We start from the raw sequence: 21,917 nt of genomic DNA on the forward strand, positions 1-21,917 counted from the left end.
GCTGAAACAAACAAACAGAATTCAATGGAGAGACTATGCAGAAAGAACACATCTAAAATACCATCATTCATAGACTCAGGCAAAAGGGAAGCTATTTTAAACAACATAAGAATAGGACACTAGAGGAAAAGGAACATTCATTGAATGAAAAGCACTCTTAGAAATTCAACACACAGGAGTAGGAATTAAAAGATTAACTAAAGGGTTAGAAGATGAAACTGAGAAACCCATCATAAAACAGAGCAAAAAGAAAAAGTGACAGGAAAGAGAAGAAAAAAGATCAGAAAATTGCCTCTCACACAACCTTCTTGGGAAGGATATATTTAATTTAAATGAGGAAGTAAAATAAAAAGGAGGAAAACAGGAGATTAAGAAATCTGAGGATCTAAAACAAGAGCCAGTCTGGAATATCTGATGGATGATAACGCACTGAGAAGAAATCTACACAACTGTGGAGAATTCGGGTCTAAATGCGCAGTAATAGAGAATAACACATAAGTGAAAAATCAAACAAACAATAAACAAGACAATGAAGAACACCAGGGAAAATAAACTACTGTGCAGGAAAAAAAAATGATAATGGTAGGACACTGTAGAGACCAAATGCAAATAGTGTTTTTATAGCGAAAAATACTATGTAACAGGTACTCTTATATGTCAGCTACTGATTTAAATGCTTTATGTTCATTAACTCACAGAATTCTCACAACCACCTGAGGAGGTACTACAACAGTTTTCATTCTACAGATATGAAAACTGAGGCACAGAAAGGCCAAATAGCTTGTATGACGACACAGCTAGTAATAGATAGGGCTGGGATGATAACCCAGCAGCCTGGTTCTAGGTGTTCTTTATCTCTTGAGTCTATTGCTTCTTTCCAACTTGGCCTAAATAATGCAAATATTTAATACTGATCCAAACCAAATTACACTGTAATGACCCTGGGAGGCTATCATGGACAGGGAAATATGCATGTATATAGTGACACTGGGTAGCTACTATTAATCATCTTTAATAGAAAGAAGTCAACTGATAATGTCCATCTGAAAAATTAAGAAATAGCAATATAAGCCTGTTATTTAGATATGGAAATAAATACTAAAGGATTCAGATAAAAGAGCTGAAAGTAGTGGAGTCAAGAGAGAAACAGGGATGGGGAAGGTGGGGAACTGTTGTTTTTCATAATAAAAGCTTTACAAAACTGATTTTAAAATTATAAATAAGTACAGCTTTGATAAAAATAAAAACTAAATTAAAAGTAGATCAGAATGGTAAATAAACAGATGTGGCCTGACAAAACTAATTTTCAAAAAATTCCACCTTAATCAGAGGGTTAATCTTTACGCTTCCCAAATGAAAACCCTTGAATCAAATGACTATTTTTAATCCAAAATATGAAAAGATGGGGCACCTGGGTGGCCCAGTCGGTTAAGCCTCTGCCTTCGACTCAGGTCATGATCTCAGGGTCCTCCCTGCTCATCTGGGAGTCTGCTTCTCCCTCTCCCTGCTCATGCTGTCTCTCTCTCTCAAATACATAAATAAAATCTTTAAACACAAAATGAAAAGATGCCTGGGGAACACTTCTTGACAATAAAAAAATGTATACTTTCTTTACTGTATTTTTTCCTCTTTTATATCCACCCTAAAACTAGCAGACAACTTCAGATTTTACCAATTGAAAAGAACTATTAAGCTAGTATGTGTATTTGTTCATTTTCAGGAAAAATTAGGTCACTTTCAAAACCAAGTCAATAAGGTTTTAGAGGGCTATTTCTAAGCCTTTAAAAGAGTAATCTCCTAGAGTTTTAACTGTTCTTTGTTCTTGCTCACAGTAAATCTCGGGACCAAATGTCTGATTTTGATTTTTTAAGTGCTGTCAGCCAATCTTTTCATTGCCACGTTCTCCAACATTCTTAGAATAAGAACACGGTTTCCTAGAAAAACTACAGCAATTACACACGACTTGGAAGTAAACACTCTATTTTCAAGTCACGAGATGGTATAAGCCTAAAAAAATTTGCAAAACCATACTAATTCTTCAGTAAGTTTACATTTCAATTACTGCAAGGCTGAAAGACTTTAAGTAGGCCATATCAGCCACACTATACAGGAAATTATATCCTAGGAAAGCTCTGTTTTAAAAATAGGCAAAGGAAGAAAGGAAGGTTGCCAAAACACACAGCACTTTCCATTTGTTTTGATTTGAGCACAGCATCTGTTTTATCAGGTGCAATCTACTATTTGCAGGCTTAAGGGGAATGGTAGTAGTTAGGGTGGAAAGAAGTAAATTAATCTAAAATGTTTGCTTTCTGAAAACAATTTTGAAGTAGATATCAGTGGAATTTATGTAATAACCAAATTCCACAAAGAAACTGAGCTTTGGGTAAGTCAGACTGGACTGACTACTCCTTAACCCGGCAGAATCAAAGCTGAGAAACTAGACCAATCCACTTACGAAATGTACACTCTTCAACTCTTCTTCCTTTTCTTATTTTTTTTTTTTTAAGATTTTATTTATTCATTTGAGAGAAAGAGAGCACGAGGCAGAGGGAGAGGCAGACTCCCTGCTGAGCCGGAAGCCCAACACGGGGCTGGATCCCAGGACTTGGGAGATCATGATCTGAGCCAAAGGCAGACGCTCAGCCATCTGAGCCACCCAGGCGCCCCTTTCCTTATTCTGAATATTCCTTTAGTCATTCATTCAAAAAATACTGAGTACCTACTATATATACCATGTACTGTTCTAGGTAGGGGAACATAGTTAACAAAACAACAAAACTCTACGGAGCTGTTTCCGGTGGGGAGGACAAACACATACAAACAATATCAGGTAATATAAAAGGCTATTAAAAATATAACAGGGAAATCTGAAGGTTAACTGCTAAGAAACTACCATATGCAAAACAAAGCAAATGTGGATGGGATCACTATATATGAAAACTTGAGAACAGAGTTCTAGTAAAACTGTTATGATCAGAGTTAGGTTCAGATTAAGTTTAGGCGAGACTCAGCAAGAAAATAATATTCCAACATTCTGTCAAAAGTAAATTTAGATTGGAAATACTTAAAGAACTGCCAACATTTTCAAAACCTTCTAACTCCATCTTTTTTTTTTTTTTTTTTAAAGATTTTATTTATTTATTTGACAAAGAGAGGCACAGTGAGAGAGGGAACACAAGCAGGGGGAGTGGGAGAGGGAGAAGCAGGCCTCCCGCCGAGCAGGGAGCCCGATGTGGGGCTCCACCCCAGGACCCTGAGATCATGACCTAAGCCGAAGGCAGACGCTTAACGACTGAGCCACCCAGGCGCCCCCTAACTTCATCTTTAATCATTTTGATCATAGTTGATTTAGATGCTTATGAGTCCTGTCCTGGTACTGACTGGTTAAGCGGCCTCAGTGCCCACCTTCTTAAAAAATATCCTTATTTTTGTGGCCCTGGAAGGTCTACTTTGGACGCACATCCACTGGCAGGTTGTGGAAACTTTCTACTTCTTTGTGAAGCTAGAATCCTCACCTACTTATCTAAAGGTAGCATGGTAGCAGAGAAAGAATAAAACATTATAAACAAGATATCCAATCTGGTACCATTCCTGCCTTAATGATCCATGTGACGCTGGACGAGTTGATTTACTTCTCTGAGACTGTAATACTGAAATATTTTCCCTGCCTACTTTATTTATTGATTTAGAGTTGTAGTGAGGGCCAGTGAGATATTATGGTACACGGAATAATGTCTCCCTCCCCCAAAGATGTCTATGTCCTAATTCCTAAAACCTAAGAATATGTTAGGTTATGTGGTAAAGGAGAAATCAGGCTGCAGATGGAATTCCGTTTGCCAACCAGGTGACCCTAAGATGGGGAGAGGATCCTGGTTTACTCAGGTGGACCCAATGTAATCACAAGCATCCTTGTAAGCAGAAGAGGGAGGCAGAAGAAAGAACCAGAGGGATGGAAACATGAGAAGTCTCAGCTCAACGTTTCTGGCTTTGAAGATGATGAATAGAACCATAAGCCAAGGATGCACGCAGCCTGTAGAAGCTAGAAAAGGTAAGGGAACAGATTTTTCCTTTGAGCCTCCAAAAAGAGTACAGCCCTTTAGATCCATGTCAGATTTCTGATCTCCAGGACTGTAAGAGAATACCTCTGGATTGGTTTAAGCCAGTAAGTACGTGGCAATTTGTTACAGTAGCAATTAGAAACAATAATATATAAAAGTATTTTGAAATTGGTAAGAAATCATATAAATGCAAATGTTCTAATGTGCTATCTCAGCTTGGTCTCTCTAGCAGCCTTGATGGCAGATAACATGGTCACCAGGTCTTCTGGGCTGTATCATATTTCCTTGTTAAAGGTAAATGCCCTGCCTTTTCTGTTCTGATGCCTGACCATTTCTGCTTTTAGGTTTCATTTCATTTGTGGAGAGATGATTACCATGTAACTATCAAACCAATTGCCTTTCTACCTCCCTAGTTTCTCTTCAACTACTCCTTATTCTGCTGTTCCCAAGAGGGATGATAAGCGAACTTTTCAGTCACAATATTATAGCAAAATTATGTACAGATAATTCCTACTCTGTTAATGAGTTATTTGCTAAAAACTACAAGGCAATATGTGAAGTATATACCTAACTACACACATGTATGCATACATATGTATATATAGTAACATATATCAAGTTTTATAGTTTTTCCATCAGTTTCAATGTTACTGGATTCTCTTCCACAGGTTATCTTTAACTTATGAAGCAGAATTAAAATTTCAGGGTTAGACCATTCTTATTAATCCCAAACTTAGAGACAAATACAGTAATAAAAATTTGAGTATTAAGGGATTAAAACACACAAACCCATGTTTTTAAGTATCTAAAAATTAACACTAACAAAGTTAAACCGATGCACTGTAAGAAATAGATAAATACTTTAGAATGGTCAGTCCCTAAATAACACTATCCTTTTTGCTCTTTTACCATTAACTTACACATGACAGGCCTATTTCTTTCTTTTTTTCAAATTATTATACCTTCATATTTCTTACTGTTACTCCCTTTTTATTTTAGGGCATGGTATTTGTGTGCCCACTGGTAATATCTTCGTATTACTACAGCTTCTCATATAAACTTCATTTTCGATTTGTACTTAATTTTTTTCCAATAAAATCACCCAGATTTAGAGGGAAGATAGGAGAATACCACAAATACATACACAAAGACACAGAGGCATACCAGTTATTGCATATCCTGGGTTTATAATGTTTTATAGGGGAAATACGTGCAAAGTTGAGAAACTTCCCCCTGTATATTTCAATTGTAGTTAATTAGACTCAGAAAAAAAGATCTCCTTTAATAACAGTATGACAAATATTCCAAGTAAGAAGAAATGTATCAGCTAGTACAGTTGACCCTTGAACAACACAGGTTTGAACTGTGCAGATCCACTTATATGTAAATTCTTCTTTGATAAATATAGTACAGTCCTATAAATGTATTTTTTCTGCCCTATGATTTTTCTTAACATCTTTTCTCTAGCTTACTTTTTTTAAAAAAAAAGAGCAGGAGAGCGAGAATCCTAAGCAGGCTCCATGACCCAGTGATCATGACCTGAGCTGAAATCAAGACTCCGATGCCAAACCGAGTCACCCAGGTGTCCCTCTCTAACTTACTTCTAATGGAGTATTTAACATATGTGTTAATTGACTGTTTATCTTATGGGTAAGGCTTCTGGTCAACAGTAGGCAATTAATAGCTAAGTTTTGGGGGAGTTAAAAATTATACGCAGACTTTCCACTGCGGAGGAACCCCTGTGTTATTGAAGCATCAACTGTAGAGGCTGATTTAAGAAGAAAAAAGACTGCAACTGTCAATAGTAATGAGGTATCTGTATATTTAAATCAATTAAAAAGCTATGAAAAAAGGAAAAAGGTTTGGGGTGAGAAAGAATTATGTTCTCAGTCTACCTATAAATTCACAGGCTAAAAAACAGACGCCCCCCCCCCCAACTTCTTAAATTGGAACTTAGAGAAAATGAATAAGAGATCCAATTACCCATTTGGAAATCATACACTTACTCAAATGCCAACTGACAGTGAACTTTTTTTTTTGAAACTCTCCTTTGGAATTGTATTCAAAATTAGTTTATGAAGTTAATGAAGTTTAGTCTTTTTATTTATATAACATTTTTAACCAAAAACATTATCCCAGCTATTTCTAAAATAATGATTTTCTAGTCTTATATATCACAGATACATTAAGCTAGAATTAATCACTCATAAAACTATACTTACATATTCCTTAACGTTTTTGGTCTTCACAGCTTTGTATGAATAATATGCAGGATAAAGCATTCCAAACACCAACCTAAAAGTAAAAGTATGAGAAGACTAATCAAATACAATAATGCTTTTAACTACTTTCACCTAATACAAAAGTAGAAACTACATGGGAAACATACAATGGTGTATGTTTGTATGAATGCAAATTGTGTGCAGACTAAATCCACTCAGAAAGCAAAGTAAAAATATTCTCTTTTCTTTTTTAACAGAGGATTTCAATATTCTAGGTACAGTATCATGGGAAAAAATTTATATTTTAAAAATCATCATTTAAAAAAACTTACTGTACACCTGAAACTCTTAACACCGTTAATTATACTTGAATTTAAAAATAAAGCCTTTGTCATCACAAAAAATGGTCTATGGTTCCTTGAATATTTGGAAAATGTAGAAAACACCAAAAATAAAAATTGTCCCAACCCTACCAGAGAGAACTGCAGGCAACATTTTATTGTATGCAAATCCTACTTTTTGTCCACGTGTAATATTCCCAAAACCTAAATATAACACGTGTGTACACACACACAACTTGTAATACAAAAGTGGTCCTTTATTTTGAGACGTACTGGCTTCTAATTATAATAATGGTGCTGTCAATACCTGATATATTACAACATGCACTGAAATAGCTCTCTTTAAACATTTATAAAATGCCTAAATCATTAACAAGATTTAATTTAACACCATCTGTTAAGATTATTTTGCCAAATCACAGATCCAACAGATATGTACAATCACACATACCATGAAAGGACAGACCCAGAACTGGAACAACACCTATACATGGCTTACAGTTGGCATTTTCAGGTAATACATCATGGAGTTTTTTGCCCTCAAATATTCTACAGTACGTATTCTTAATACCTTCATTACATTCCACATTGAGATTCCCTTAGTTTATTTAAATAATCCCATATAATAGGTTTTTAGTTCATTTCCAGGTTTTTTCGATTGCGCAGAACATAAAAACAGTTCTCTGTCCATTGATATTCACTTCCTCGTTAGGATGTTGCTGCTTCAAAAAGTACATACATTTTTATCTATCATCAAAATGCCCTCCAGAGAAGCAGTTCCACTTTACATTACTATACATGGCTGATCACTGGCATCATTATTTAAAAAACAAAGTTCGCCAGCTAAATAGGAGAAAAATTTTAATGTACATTCCTGAATACCAGTAAACGTGATTTTCTTTTCAAGTATTTACTGGCTTTTTGATGCATATGGTGTATGATATCCTGTTGTCTACTTTTCTGATCTATTTTAAAAAAATCTTTTGGAATAGTTTTAATTTTACAGCAACGTTGGGAATACACTATAGTTACCATAAACCCTAAATGTTTCCCCTCTTATCTACATATTGCATTAGTATGGTACATTTGTCACAATTCACAAACCAATATTGATATATTATTAACTAAAGTCCATATTCTATTCAGATTGCTTTAGTTTTTACCTACCATCCTTTTTCTGACCCAAGATCCCATCCAGGATAACACATTGTATTTACCTATCCTGTCTCCTTAGGTCCTCCTGGTTTAAAAAAAAAAAAAAAATTCTCAGACTTTCCTGGGGAAATGACTTTGACAAGTTTTGAGTATTGGTGAATATCGGAGGAGATCCTTTACTGGAATTTGTCTGATGTTTTTCTCATGATTAAACTGAGGTATGAATTTTTGGGAGGAGGACCACAAGAGGTGAAGTACCATTTCATCCTATTATATCAAGGACACACTATCAACGTGATTTATCACTGTTGATGTTAACCCTGACCAGCAGGCTGAGGTAGTGTTTGTCAGACTTCACTGTGAGGTGACTTCCTACCCCAACCCTGTCCACACTGTATTCTTGGGAAGGAAGCTGCTATGCACAGGCCATACTTGAACCAGGGAATTATGTTCCACCTTCTTGAGTGGAGTATCAATGCATATTATCTGAAATTTTTCTGCATGGGAGATTTATCTATTCTCCATTTATTTATTCAATGATTTATTTATATCAATATGGACTCCTCTGTTTATTTTACACTTTGGGTTTTAATACAGTAGTACTTCATTTTGCTGCTCAAGGCTTTGAACACTGAGATCTTTCAGTTTGCTCCTGTGTCCCTCTGACAGACCTATAATTGTTGAGTTTTGTTTTTTTTTTTTTAACAATGTATTACTTTCTGGCACTATATAATGCTCCAGACTCATCCAATGTATATCCTGCATCGTTCCTAGAATCAGTCATTTCTCCAAGGGGTCTTGGTTCCTTTCACCGGAGGGTGGTATTTAAGACCAAGTTCTGGGTGCTATACATGCTGGTACTGGAGTGTTGTAGATTCTAGGTCCTTCTTTGTCTATTTTGCATATTAAGCAATTTTTGTCTAGGTTCTTGTTATCTTTTGATATTGTTTATAAGTTGTTTTGATATTGTTGTTTGATACTGTTTTGGTATTATTTACATATTGCTAAAAATACATGTTGAACTATGTTTGCTGGGCTGTCATTAAATAAATACCACAGAGGGGTGGCTGGGTGGCCACGGTCCTGTGATCGAGCCTCACATCAGGCTCCCTGCTCAGCGGAGAGCCTGCTTCTCCCTCTCTCCCTCTGCTTCCCCTGCTTGTGGATTCTCTCTCTGTCAAGTAAATAAATAAAATATTTTTTAAAGATTTTATTTATTTACTTGACAGAGAGAGAGAGTACAAGCAGGGGGAACGGCAGGGAGAGGGAGAAGCAGGCTCCTGCTGAGCAGAGAGCCCGACGTGGGGCTTGATCCCAGAACCCTGGGATCATGACCTGAGGGGAGGCAGATGCTTAACCGACTGAGCCACCCAGGGGCCCCTATAAATAAAACCTGAAAAAAAAAAATACCACAGACTGGATGGCTTAAGCAGTAGATATTTTCTCATAGTTCTGGAAGCTAGAAGGCCAAGAGCAAGGTGTTGGCGGTTTGGTTTCTTTTGAGGCCTTTCTCCTTGGACTGCAATGGTCACCTTCTCACTGTGTCCTCACATGGTCATCCCTTGGTCTGTGTAACCTCCTCTTATAAGAACACCAGTCACATTGGATTAAGACACCTCAAAGACCTCATTTTAACTTAATCGCTTTCTTTAATCTTTTATCTCCAAATACAGTTACATTCTGAGGGACTGGGGGTTAGGACTTCATATGAATTTGGGGGACACAATTCAGCCCATAATACCTATATTTATGAAGTTTTATATTAAATAGGTGTTTGTATTTAATATTAAATAAGCTTTTTCTTACACTGAGAATGAATATCTACATTTCTATATTCTTTGTTCATTTATAGTTTATTTTTTGGTGGGGGAGGGATAGTAAATACCTGTTGACTTTGTTATTCCTCACAAAAACGAACCCTGAGTTTGGGGCTGTTGTCACCAGCTCAAAGGAATACCAAGTCTTCTGCTGGGGATTTATCTTCACCACTGGAAGCCACATTAACAATCTCTGCCTTACCTAACAACACTACCCTGTGAAGGCTACTTTAGCAGAAGCCAATCCACAGACTCTGGATACAGGATTTTTAGCCTAGCCACAGAACCCAGGGCTTTATTTTTTTTTAAAGATTTTATTTATTTATTTGACAAGAGAGATAGATAGCAAGAGCAGGAACACAAGCAGGGGGAGTGGGAGAGGGAGAAGCAGGCTTCCCGCCGAGCAGGGAGCCTGATGTGGGACTTGATCCCAGCACCCTGGGATCATGACCTGAGCCGAAGGCAGACGCTTAACGACTGTGCCACCCAGGCGCCCGAACCCAGGGCTTTATGATTTAACACATGGCAACCCCTAAAAGGCACAGGGGTCATCCAGCCTAGTGAGTTCTGAGAAAGCAATAACCAAAACACAATTTCCAGGTCTGCTGTGTTCATCCCCACTGCTGACACAAGGTACAAATCCTACAGTTAGCCGTCATAGTTCTAGTTTACATACTCGAGTTAATTTCAGTCCACTTAGTATTTCCCTTTAGAATTTGGATACAATCGATTATCTTCTATAGTCCCATGTCCTCTTGTACCACTGGATTTAAATTCAACATGACACTCTTCATTTCTGTCACTATATGATCTTTTGACTCCTCCTTCCTCTGCTATACTTATCTATCCAATCTCTAACCCAGTCCTGTTGGTTTTTCCTTGGTGAGAGTCCAAGAATCTATCTTCCTATTTTATTTTCAAACCCATGGCCAGTGATACATTTAGGCTCATGCCATCTCCTCTGACTTAACTGTATAATTTCCTAACACAAGCCTCTGGCTCCAATGTCCAATCAATCTTCCTAATATACCTGCTGCACTGCCTTGCTTAAAGACTTCAATAGCTGGCCTCCTTACCGCCTTGTTGACCAGCCCCTGTGGCGGCCCATCAGAACATAATTTGAAAACCTCTTCCTTATGTAAGCCATCTGTTCCAACATGGTTTCCTCAATTTGCCTTTTTTTTTTTTCTTGCTCCATTAATGCCTTTTTTCCTTCAAGATCTACCACTTCTCCATAGACTTCTAATTGTTTTGAATTTTAGAATTTTTCAGGATTAATCATTTTGCCTTTAATATATTCTAGATTATATTTTTTTTAATGTAACTGACTTCCAAAACATAATTTTCTCACATATAGTAAGGATTTGGTACTAGTTGATACTATGCTTATAGATGCAGTTTGGCTTCTTTCTTTGCTTTATTTTTTAACCTCTGTATTGAATAGAATCAGTCAAATGAATAAACACAATATCCCTTAACACCTAACTCTTGTAAGAGTAGAAAACAATAATGCATTTCATTTGGAACATGGGAAAGATTAAATGTCTTAATAAACAGTAGGACAATTTTTAAGGACCACCACTATTATAATTTATTACTGCTCTAATGTGACTATTACTGAGTAATTTATTACTAACATCTGTAATATTTTCTAGGTGTTTTTTTTTTCTGGTTTATTTTCTTTAATATGGAGTCTTACTCTGGATGTTTGCAATCTGGGAGGTCGGGCATAAAGCCAAAGCATGAGCACAGTGTATAAAATCAAGTAGTTTATTTTAAAAGGCCACCTACAAGATAAACTCATGGTTTGTAAAGAAAGTGTTTGCTACAAATAAAATTCACCTATAAATTTGAATACTGTTTCAGTTATAGAGGCAAGAAGAAATAGATACTCATTTCCTCTTAATCTTTTTTCTGCCTAAAGAGTGAAAACTTTGCCAAAATACTCATAATACCTTTCCCTCCCACTAAGGTAAAGTTTTCTATGTGTACACTGGCTATACTGAAAAATTTATACTACTTTAAAAAGAAATTTTATGCAAATGTATAGTAGAGATGGCCCTTGTATCATATTTTATATACGAGAAATACTTGAAATGGCTATTTTCTGGACAGATGTTCAGACATAAATCTATCCTTCACCAAAATTGTCTTAGAGAAGAACAGTATTGTTCAAAGATGAGTCTCAGAAGCAACGAGTAAGAGTGCTTTTAGTACTAGAAGTAATAAAGTTCTTAATGCATAAAAGTTATCAGTATTTCATTAAAAACTGATTAAAGGTTTTCCTAATTAAGATTCTAAACACAGCTTACTCTAGAATTTTTAGAAGATGTAAAAGAGTAAAAAAAAGAATGACAAAATCAGTAGTAATTCCATTACTGAATGAACCATCTTTTTTGTTAAATGCTATTCCATACATTTATATATATTACAATTTTTATCAAATGTTCTCAAGTCTGACCTGCCATTCTCTTAACTCCTTTAAAAACCTTAAAGTACCAATAAAAGTTTAATAACAAAACTGACCAAGGGTTAATCTACATCTAAACAAGTTACAAAACACTAATTGTAAGGATTTAAACTTTTATTATTGCCATTCTTTTAAAAAATGATTATGAAATATTAGTCTACGGTATAGAAACAGAAGCATAGGGCGCCTGGGTGGCTCAGTTGGTTAAGCGACTGCCTTCGGCTCAGGTCATGATCCTGGAGTCCCGGGATCGAGTCCCGCATCGGGCTCCCTGCTCTGCTTCTCCCTCTGACCCTCCTCCCTCTCATGCTCTCTCTCATTCTCTCTCTCTCAAATAAATAAAATCTTAAAAAAAAAAAAAAGAAACAAGCGTATTAATATAATCCCCCTATACCTATCACCCAGTTTTAAGAATTACTAACATTGATCCTTAACATTTTGGCATTATCTTTTCCAGTTTTTTCTACAATATCTTTAAAAAAACACTATTTTAAAACATAATTAACATATTTAAAGACAATATTTTAGGAACAATATTTTATAACAGAATTAAAATATAATTAAAACATAATTAACTGACATCTTAGAGCATATAGATTTTCCTGCCCTTTCACTAAATGGGATATTAACGAGCATTTTCTTACATCTTTACAAATCCTTAAAGAATGTCATTTAAAAACTTCAGGGTATAATATTCCCTCATATGGATGAAAATCATTCAAATCCTTTCCTGTGTTTACTATTTTAATGAAGCTATGATGAACAATCTTTCTATGATTACTTATAAGAGCAATTTTTGACATTTATACGAGGCAGGATATTAAGCACTTTTCATATATTGCTGTACTTAATTCTCACAATGATACCCAGGGATAGGTACTATTTTCATACCTATTTTACAGATGTGAAGACTGAGGCTGACAGAAGTTAAACTAATGTCATACACCTTGTAAGTTTATTGTCTGGATTCAAAGCATGCACTCTCATTCCAAAATCCACATTTAAAAATCAGTGTTTGTTTTCTAATGACATCCTACAAATGGAATTAACTAGGTCAAAGGGTTTAAAATTTCAAGGGTTTTGTTAACATTACCAAATGTTTTTTAGAAGAGTGGCATCAATTTATATTCTTACAAGGAAATACTCATTTAAGGACTACTTTTAATAGGATTAGAAAAATCAAACAGATAGTAGGCATGACTACACAGATGAACTGTGTTTCTAAGATATGGATTAGAACAATCATGCAGTGTATCATTACTAAAAAAAAATAAAAAAATCCCAAAACATTATAGCTAATGATATTAACATTTCTGAACTATTTTAATTTCCCTTAAGACTGTCTTTAGATAATAAATTCCCTCTTTAATAATATAAGAGAATTTAAATCGTAGTTTGTTAAAAGTAAATGCAACAAATAGCTGATTGCCGATAATCTAAACTATATAGTACTAATGGGTAAGACAATGCTCCTATAGGAATTACTTGGCAAATTCTCCTTATTCCATTGCTTTTAGAATCATACTCCCAAACAAACAAATAAAAAATAGTAATGATAGTGTTCTATTAGACTAAAGAACTAAAAACAACTCAATGAGACTAGAGATAAATGGGATACCAAATATTAAGATGACAAAATAAACTATAGAATCAAAAATCAGAATGATGAAAGACAAATGGACGAGGCTGTTAGGATGAGTCAGTGACAGTTAACATAGATACTGTATACACTCTCAAAGAGCAATACAAAATACAACACATCAGGCCCTTATCAAAGACTATGGGGGTGAATGGCTGGCTTAGTCAGTACAGTGTGGCACTCTTGATCTCAGGGTTCAAGCTCCACGTTGGATGTAAAGATTACTTAAAAACACAATCTTAAAAAAAAAAAAAGACTATAAAGCCCATTTGTCTGTAATCCACTTTACATTAGAAACTGACTGAGACCAGTGAAATTTACATAAGATAGCCTGATCTAAGGATGGCAAAAATGCAGAAGTTTCTCTGCTGTTCTTCATTCCTGTGACCCAGACAGATAGCCAGTCATTCCCTATACTCCCTTCTGCTGACACTGGCCTCAGAATCCTCTTCAACACAGCACCATAAACTCACTCACACCAACAAAGGACAGGAGCTGAGTAGGCTTATTTGCCATGGTTTGTCAGACTTGTTCTAAATCTTTATTCCTTTAGGTGGTGTCATTCCAAATTTGAATCAAGCTTGATCACCTGTTTATATTTTACGAAAAATAGGAGGATAACAGTTTAGACTGTTATACCTATCTCCTTTAGGAGAAAAATCATTTCAACTGAGATGCTTTTTAATATCACATTCTTATTTTTTCTTGAAGTACAGGAGCCCCATGGCTATAAATAGTAGAGGAATAGTGTTCAGGGCATTGTCTATTAGTATCCCTATATATGAATTTTCACGTATGAGATTTACTTTGGAACTCAGTACAATGCAATGTTTAGCATTCTTTGAGAAAATGATGACCTTCCTTCCCTCTGATAAAAATATTATTCCCTCTCTCTCCACACCCCCCACTGATTGCCAGGAAGCTCAGAAGCAAAATCTGTTCTTCAACTTTATCAATTATGGTGAACTTTAAGACAGGCATATTTGTATTTACAAATTCTGACTTTCTACTTTGCAATTTTCTTTCTAGCAGTAACTCTTATTTTTCTTTACATTTTCACATATACATTTGGCAAAAGATTTCTCAAATCATTTCAAAGAATGGAACAGCATATAAATTAATAGTTAGAATATAGTAATCACTGCTCTTTTGCACAAAAGCAGCTTAAAGGTGCCAGAGAACCAAGAAAAACATTTTTACTTTAGGTAGCTAGTAGCTAACAACCACTGGTGATTCCTCAACTTAGACACACATCAAAATCACCTGGAGAGCTGCTTCTTTAACACTGTTTTTTTGTTGTTGCTCATAAATTTAACATAGGTAACTAACTGAAAGAACATAAGAATGCAAATGCAAAGTAAAAGTCTTCCTCAATTTTGAAACACTCTAGTTCCCCAAAGATAAGCATGGAAATAGTTTTTTGGGTATTCTATGGTAAAATAATTTGAATATATAAAACATTAAAAGCCAACAGTAAATTTTCAAACTCCTCATTTTCTAGTTATCTTACTACATTTTATATGGTCTTGGAAGTTATTTGCATCTATTGTGTGTATATGGTGGAAATGCTCTTTGTGGCGGGTTGCTCTTCCCAGCTCCACATTCAGTGACCTCACATTGGTAGCTTGAAATAGGCCATTACTATGGGGAGAATTTACATCAGGGAAATTAGCAAATGATAGGAATCAGTCCTCTTTCCCCCGTAGTTAAGCATTAGCAGCACACCAGCGCTTATGTGTTTCAGCCAAGGGAAACTAGAGAGTATCAGAAAAACCATGAAACACCATATGTACAGGGAATTCACAGAATTTGCTGGAACAAAAAAAGGCAGGTTATTATGGCAACCAAGTTTATAAAGGGCTCCATGAGAGATAGAGAAAAAGGGCAAACGTTTTCTGCCCTTTATCACAATTCACTTTAATTCTGTTTATTAGGTCTCTAATCTTAACAAAGACTCTCGTGAATTTTCAAAATAGGATCAGAATCTTAAAGGATAAGGTATCCTAGAAACCGTGTATCTTACAACAATGCCTTCTTAGGAACTTCAAATAAAACAGATGTGAATAAAAGGCAAATATAATCAAGCTGTCCTTACAGAACTTAATTTCATTGATTGTGGAATCCTCTGAGGAATCCTCAAGCCCTTCTGAACTATTTTTTTTTTTGCGAGGGAGAAAGAGATGGAGAGAGCATGTGCATGGAGGGGGGCAGGTGTGCAGTGGGAGAGGGAGGGAGAGAATCTTAAGCAGTCTCCACATTCAGCCCGGAGCCCCATGCGGGGCTCGATCCCAGGACCCCAAGATCATGACCTGAGCCAAAAACCAAGAGTTGGACTCTTAACTGACTGAGCCACCCAGGCACGCCTCCTTCCGAACTATTTGAAAAGCATCCTCTACAAATGGTTTAGCTCCCAAATGTGTCTATGTATAAGAACCAATTGGGAATGAGAATCTTTGGAAGTGGGGGTCCAAGAATTTGAATTTCTGAGTTCTGCATCTTCAGCAAACCTAAAGTGTGACAATATTCTTAGTTTGGTTTTGGATTAAAACTGATTGTGATTAAGCAATGTGCTGTCAGTATCGTATGCTGGTTTCGGTCTAACTGAATTTTTTAAAGAAATGTGAAAATAACAATAGGTTATCTTGACTTTTACCAAAAATCTATCCTTGCTCAGACACTAAAATATAAGAGATTGTAAGGAAAAGAGAGTTATAATACACTAAAATTTAATATCTAATAAATATTAAAATATTTAAGTTTAATCTTTGAAAATAATGAATTTATGCCTGTTTAAGGCCAAATGATTGCAACTAGTGCAAGGCCCAATAATAACACACTGTACCTGTGTATATTCTTCCTACTTGAGTCATTATGCCGCTGATTAAGCTGCCATTGTGGAGCTGAATTTTGCACATGATCACTGCCAAAATAATACATAACTTCCGTCCTCCACAAATTTTGAGAAAGATCTGTTGCTAAGAATTTCTGCTAGTAGAGAATTCCCATTCCGTAAAACAACAGTGAAGTGGCCATCAGGTAACGACAGTCTTGAAGAAAATTATGAAAATTACATACAGAAACAAAAAAGTCAAACCCATGAGAAAACCCGAAATCCTGAATTCTGTAACCAATGACACAAGTTTAAAACTGCCAAGGAGAGCTAAAGACAGTAAAAATTCCTTTGAAAGACCTTATGCATGTTTTAATTATAGTCATCAAGCACTAGGAAGCTTGGAATTTTCATGTTGTCAGAGCCGAACTTCTAATTTTACTGCAGAGCTTCTCATTTCTACTCTAAAAGGAGAGCTAAAGATAACAGTGGGGAAAGAAATCGGTCCACAGCAGATCAGACTTGTACTTCATCCTCTCACTCTCTCCCCTAGCCACCCCCATCCCCCACCACTAGGGCCTACTACGTGCTAAACCCAAACGAAAGAAAAATGTTGAAAAACTATGCTGAACTCAACAGAGTACATTACAGAACCAGGGGCTGGAAACCCTTGCTGCCCTCAAGTAACCTTGCATCCTGTGGGCAGAGTTCCACAGAATGTGGGGACCATCATCTGTTAGTTATGTGAACCAATCTCCAGCATTCCGCAGTTTACCTGGTGTCACTACAAATCAACTCCTAGATGATAAACAGAAGGCTCAGAGACATTAAGGAACTTCTGAATTAAGCATCCAGCAAGCGTCAAAGCCAAAACATAATAAGCACAAAACTTCTAATTTTAAGAGTTGTGCTCTTCCTTTTAGAGCAAACAACACTTTGTACTTCATATAATGTATAACCCATTGCAAGCAATATTCAGAAGTTACCTAAGTAATTGGGACCTGCCAATACACTACTGTCGTGTGTAAAAAGATGTCTGAGACCCATTTTTTGATTGTGCACAAAGTCTACATGGAGGAATACCACCATCTTTAGGCAACATTTACATGCTCTCCAATTCCTATGAAACTGGTTAGGTGCCTATACTAAATGGGGTTAAGAATTACTCTCGACCATCTGACCAACCCCAGACTCCTGAGTTAACTCTGAACTCAGAGAACTGCTTTCTTCATTTAGCCTCTTCAGCACAGGATATGTTGAAACCCAAACGTAGCATTAACTCCGTGGACATTAAAGATAACAAGAGTTCAGTTGCAATCTAAGGTTTAAAAAAAAGCTTCTGGGGAAGAAAAAATAACACACAAACCACTTTTGAAAACGCTGGGAAATTTTTCTCTTTTAAAATACATGCCTCTACAAATGAGAAAAGAAAGCCATAAATCTGGACTCTGTCTTGGTCTGTGCAGTTCATTGGGTACCACATGACTATGAAGTGAACTTCCCTGAACTGAACGCAGATCTAAAAGTGCTGCCAAGTCCTCCCATCGGACGCTTCCGTGTGGCTTGGGTTGCATGGCAGTCAACTCCACTCACCTCACAGATGAACGTTGTCAACTCTCCAGGCCCCACCCACCCTAATGGGAATTTAATATTCTGCTTTAAAATCATCTTAATTCCTCTCCAGTGCACAAGACCAGGTATCACTGATGACATACTATGCACTAGGCACTGCATCTTCTAGCACTAAGGATACATCTGTCAACTCTCCATTGCTTTTTTTCTTTTTTTGTAAAGATTTTATTTATTTCTTGATAGAGAGAGACACAGCGAGAGAGGGAACACAAGCAGGGGGAGTGGCAGAGGGAGAAGCAGGCTTCCTGCAGAGCAGGGAGCCCGATGTGGGGCTATATCCCAGGACCCTGGGACCATGACCTGAGCTGAAGGCAGACGCTTAACGACTGAGCTACCCAGGCGCCCCTCTCCATTGCTTTTTAATTAAAACTAAATTTGCAATGATTTGGAAATCAAAACATTCCACTTTCATATTTCTTAAACCACTTCATTTCATTTGTTCAAATCTTTCTAGTACCTACGGTATCTCCAACTTAGTGATTTTTTCCCCCCTCATGCCTTACCTTAGAGCTAGAACAGTCTCCCTCTTTTTAGGGGCACCCTACATGGTATGACCGCTCATTAATGAGGTTGAAAGGTTTGGTCTCCTTATTTTTTATAGCAAACAATTAATAGAAATTTTAATGTTCCGGTTATTTTTGTAATTTAAACATAAAAGAATTAAAAACGATTTTTTTATGTTCTCTCTTGGGTGGTCAACTGATTAGAGAATGTCTAAGCCCTTTTTTTGTATAGGAATATTAGAGGGGGAACTTTATACTATCTTGGGCAACTCACCAACAGAAAAGGAAAGCAAACATGTGCCACAAGAACTATACCACCACCTAATTTAATCCTGACATCAGTAATTACAGCACAAAACCAGCATGCTGGCTGGTTGGTACTACCAAGCCCTCGGCCTCTTTTGAAACATAAGACACTGTTTCACGAAAAGCAGTTTTGGATGACCCTACTGCCATTTTTGAGAAATGGTATAGTCTCTACCAACTGTGACTTTGCTGATTTCCCTTCTTAAAAAAAACATACCCAAGTGATTAAACAAAGGGCAGTTGATCTAGCCATTCTAAAGAAAGGGGTGTTACAATTCCTCCTCAAGGGAATGTTGTATGTTAAGGAGACTGAAGAGAAATGACAAACGCAATGTGTCATCTTTGATTGGCTTCTGCATTAAGAACAACAGGGCAGCTACAGGAGGAATTATTAGGGCAACTTGAGCAATCTGAATATGAACTGTACTTTAGGTGTTAATATCTCATCAATGTTATATTTTTTAGGTGATATTAGTCCTGGGCTATATAAAAGAATGCCCTTGTTTAGGAGACCTAATAATTAGGACTGAGTGTCACAATGTCTTCAACTTTCTAAAAAAAATTTTTTTTAAAAAGATTTATTTATTTATTTATTTGACAGAGAGAGAGACACAGTGAGAGAGGGAACACAAGCAGGGGGAGTGGGAGAGGGAGAAGCAGGCTTCCTGTGGAGCAGGCAGCCCGATGCGGGGCTCGATCCCAGGACCCCGGGATCATGACCTGAGCTGAAGGCAGACACTTAACGACTGAGCCACTAAGGCACCCTAAAAATTTTTAATTTTAATATAGATTTAGATTTACAGAAAAATTGTGACGATAGTATAGATAGTTCCCATCTATCACACACGGTTTCCCCTATTAGAATCTTATATTAGAATGGAACATTTGCACAATTGATGAACCATTAATAATACACTAGTATTAATTAAAGTCCATACTTCATTCAGATTTGCTTAGTTTCTATATCTATCTAGTCTAGGATACCATCTGAGATCCCACTCCATTTACCACATTACATTTAATCATCATGTCTCCCTAGCTCCTCAGAAAGTTTCTCAAGCCTTTCTTATTTTTGATGACTTGATAGTTAGGAGTGCTGGTCAAGTTTTTTTTAGAATGACTGTCAGTTGGGATTTTTCCTTTGTTTTTGTCAGAATTTGATTGGGGATAAGGGTTTTTGGTGGGTTTATCACAAACATGGTATGACATCTTCATCACGTATCAAGAATATGTTCAATTAGGGGCGCCTGGGTGGCTCAGTAGTTAAGCGTCTGCCTTCGGCTCAGGTCATGATCCCAGGGTCCTGGGATCGAGCCCCGCATTGGGCTCTCTGTTCAGCGGGGAGCCTGCTTCTCCCTCTCCCACTCTGCCTGCTTGTGTTCCCTCTCTGTCTCTCTCTGTCAAATAAATAAATAAAATCTTTAAAAAAAAAAAAAGAATATGTTCAATTAGCATGACTTCATCACTTATGACGTTAACCTTGATCACTTGATTGCAGCAGTGTTTGTCAGGAAAGTTACTAAACACCCCCCTGAAACCCTGCCCCACTTCCAATACCATATTTTTTGGAAGAAAATCACTATATACAACCTGCTTATGGAGTGGCAAGTTATGTTCTACCACCTTGAGGGCAGAGTATCTACATACATTATTGAGAATTCTCCTGCATGGGAGATTTTCTATTTCCTCCATTCATTTATTCAATCATTATTTATATCAGTATGAACTCATGGGTATTTATTGTACACTTTGGGTTCTATTACAATAGTGTTTTATTTTGTTGCTCAAATTGTTCGAGATTTGGTCATTGGGATCTCTTTCAGTTGGCTCCTATGTCCCTTTGACATACACCACCATTGTTCTTATTTTTATCTTTTTTGAGCACTTTGTTACTTTCTGGCACTACAAGATGGTCCAGGCTCATCCTGTATACTTTTTGTCCCATTCCTAAAATCAGCAGTTTTGCCAAGGAGCCCTGGTTCCTTTTACTGGAAATGTTTGTGAAACTAAAATCTGGGTGGTGGGCATGCTACTACTAGAGTATTATTCTCATTTTTTTTTTTTTTAAGATTTATTTACTTATTTATTAGAGAGAGAGAGCATGAGAGGGGGGAAGGGCAGAGGGAGAAGCAGACTCCCCGCCAAGCAAGGAGCCCGATGTGGGACTCGATCCCGGGACTCCAGGATCATGACCTGAGCCGAAGGCAGTCGCTTAACCAACTGAGCCACCCAGGCGCCCACTTTTTTTTTTTTTTTAAGATTTTATTTATTTGAGAGAGAGAGTGAGAGCACACAAGTGGGAGGAGGAGCAGAGGGAGAGGGAGAAGCAGACTCCTCGCTGAGCAGGGAGCCCACAGCAGAGCTCAATCCCAAGACCCTGAGATCAGAATCTGAGCCAAAAGCAGACACTTACCTGAGCCACCCAGGCGCCCCCTTACTAGAGTATTATTGATTCTAGGCCCTCGTTGTCTATTTTATATCTTAACCAATATTTTTCTAGTATATTATCTTTTGATTTTGTTTATGAATTTTGTTAATATGAACATGTTTATTTGTGAAACTTTATATTAAATAAATTTGCATTTGTATTTTTGTATTTTTTTTTTTTTACCTTTTCTTATAGCGAGAGCAAGTAAACAGCTCTTTTTAGTTCATTTACAGTTTATTTAATTTCTCGTGGTGGGGGAATGGGCAATAAATCCCTGGTGACTTTGTTATCACTCACAAAGATGAACCCTGGGTTTGAGGCTGATGTCACCAGCTCAAAGGAATACCAAGTCTTCTGCTGGGGATTTATCTTCACCACTGGAAGCCACATTATTAACAATCTCTGCCGTATCTAACAACACTACCCTGTGAAGGCTATTTTAGCAGAAGCCAATCCACAGACTCTGGATATAGGATTTTTAGCCTAGCCACAGAACCCAGGGCTTTATGATTTAAC

General features: G+C 36.8%; 1 protein-coding gene across 1 annotated transcript in view; it reads right to left on the minus strand.

Annotated features, from left to right (window-relative positions):
- REEP3 (receptor accessory protein 3) overlaps positions 1-21,917 on the minus strand; it is a 93,854-nt gene that overhangs the window by 40,271 nt on the left and 31,666 nt on the right. The window contains exon 2 of the mRNA XM_081823102.1: positions 6,281-6,353. Coding sequence (XP_081679228.1) covers positions 6,281-6,353 — 73 coding nt within the window. The remainder of the gene's footprint in view (positions 1-6,280; positions 6,354-21,917) is intronic.

The sequence above is a fragment of the Leptonychotes weddellii genome, chromosome 6 (genome assembly GCF_054177405.1).
Source record: "Leptonychotes weddellii isolate Sample4059 chromosome 6, ASM5417740v2, whole genome shotgun sequence".
NCBI classification, from domain to species: Eukaryota; Metazoa; Chordata; class Mammalia; order Carnivora; family Phocidae; genus Leptonychotes; species Leptonychotes weddellii.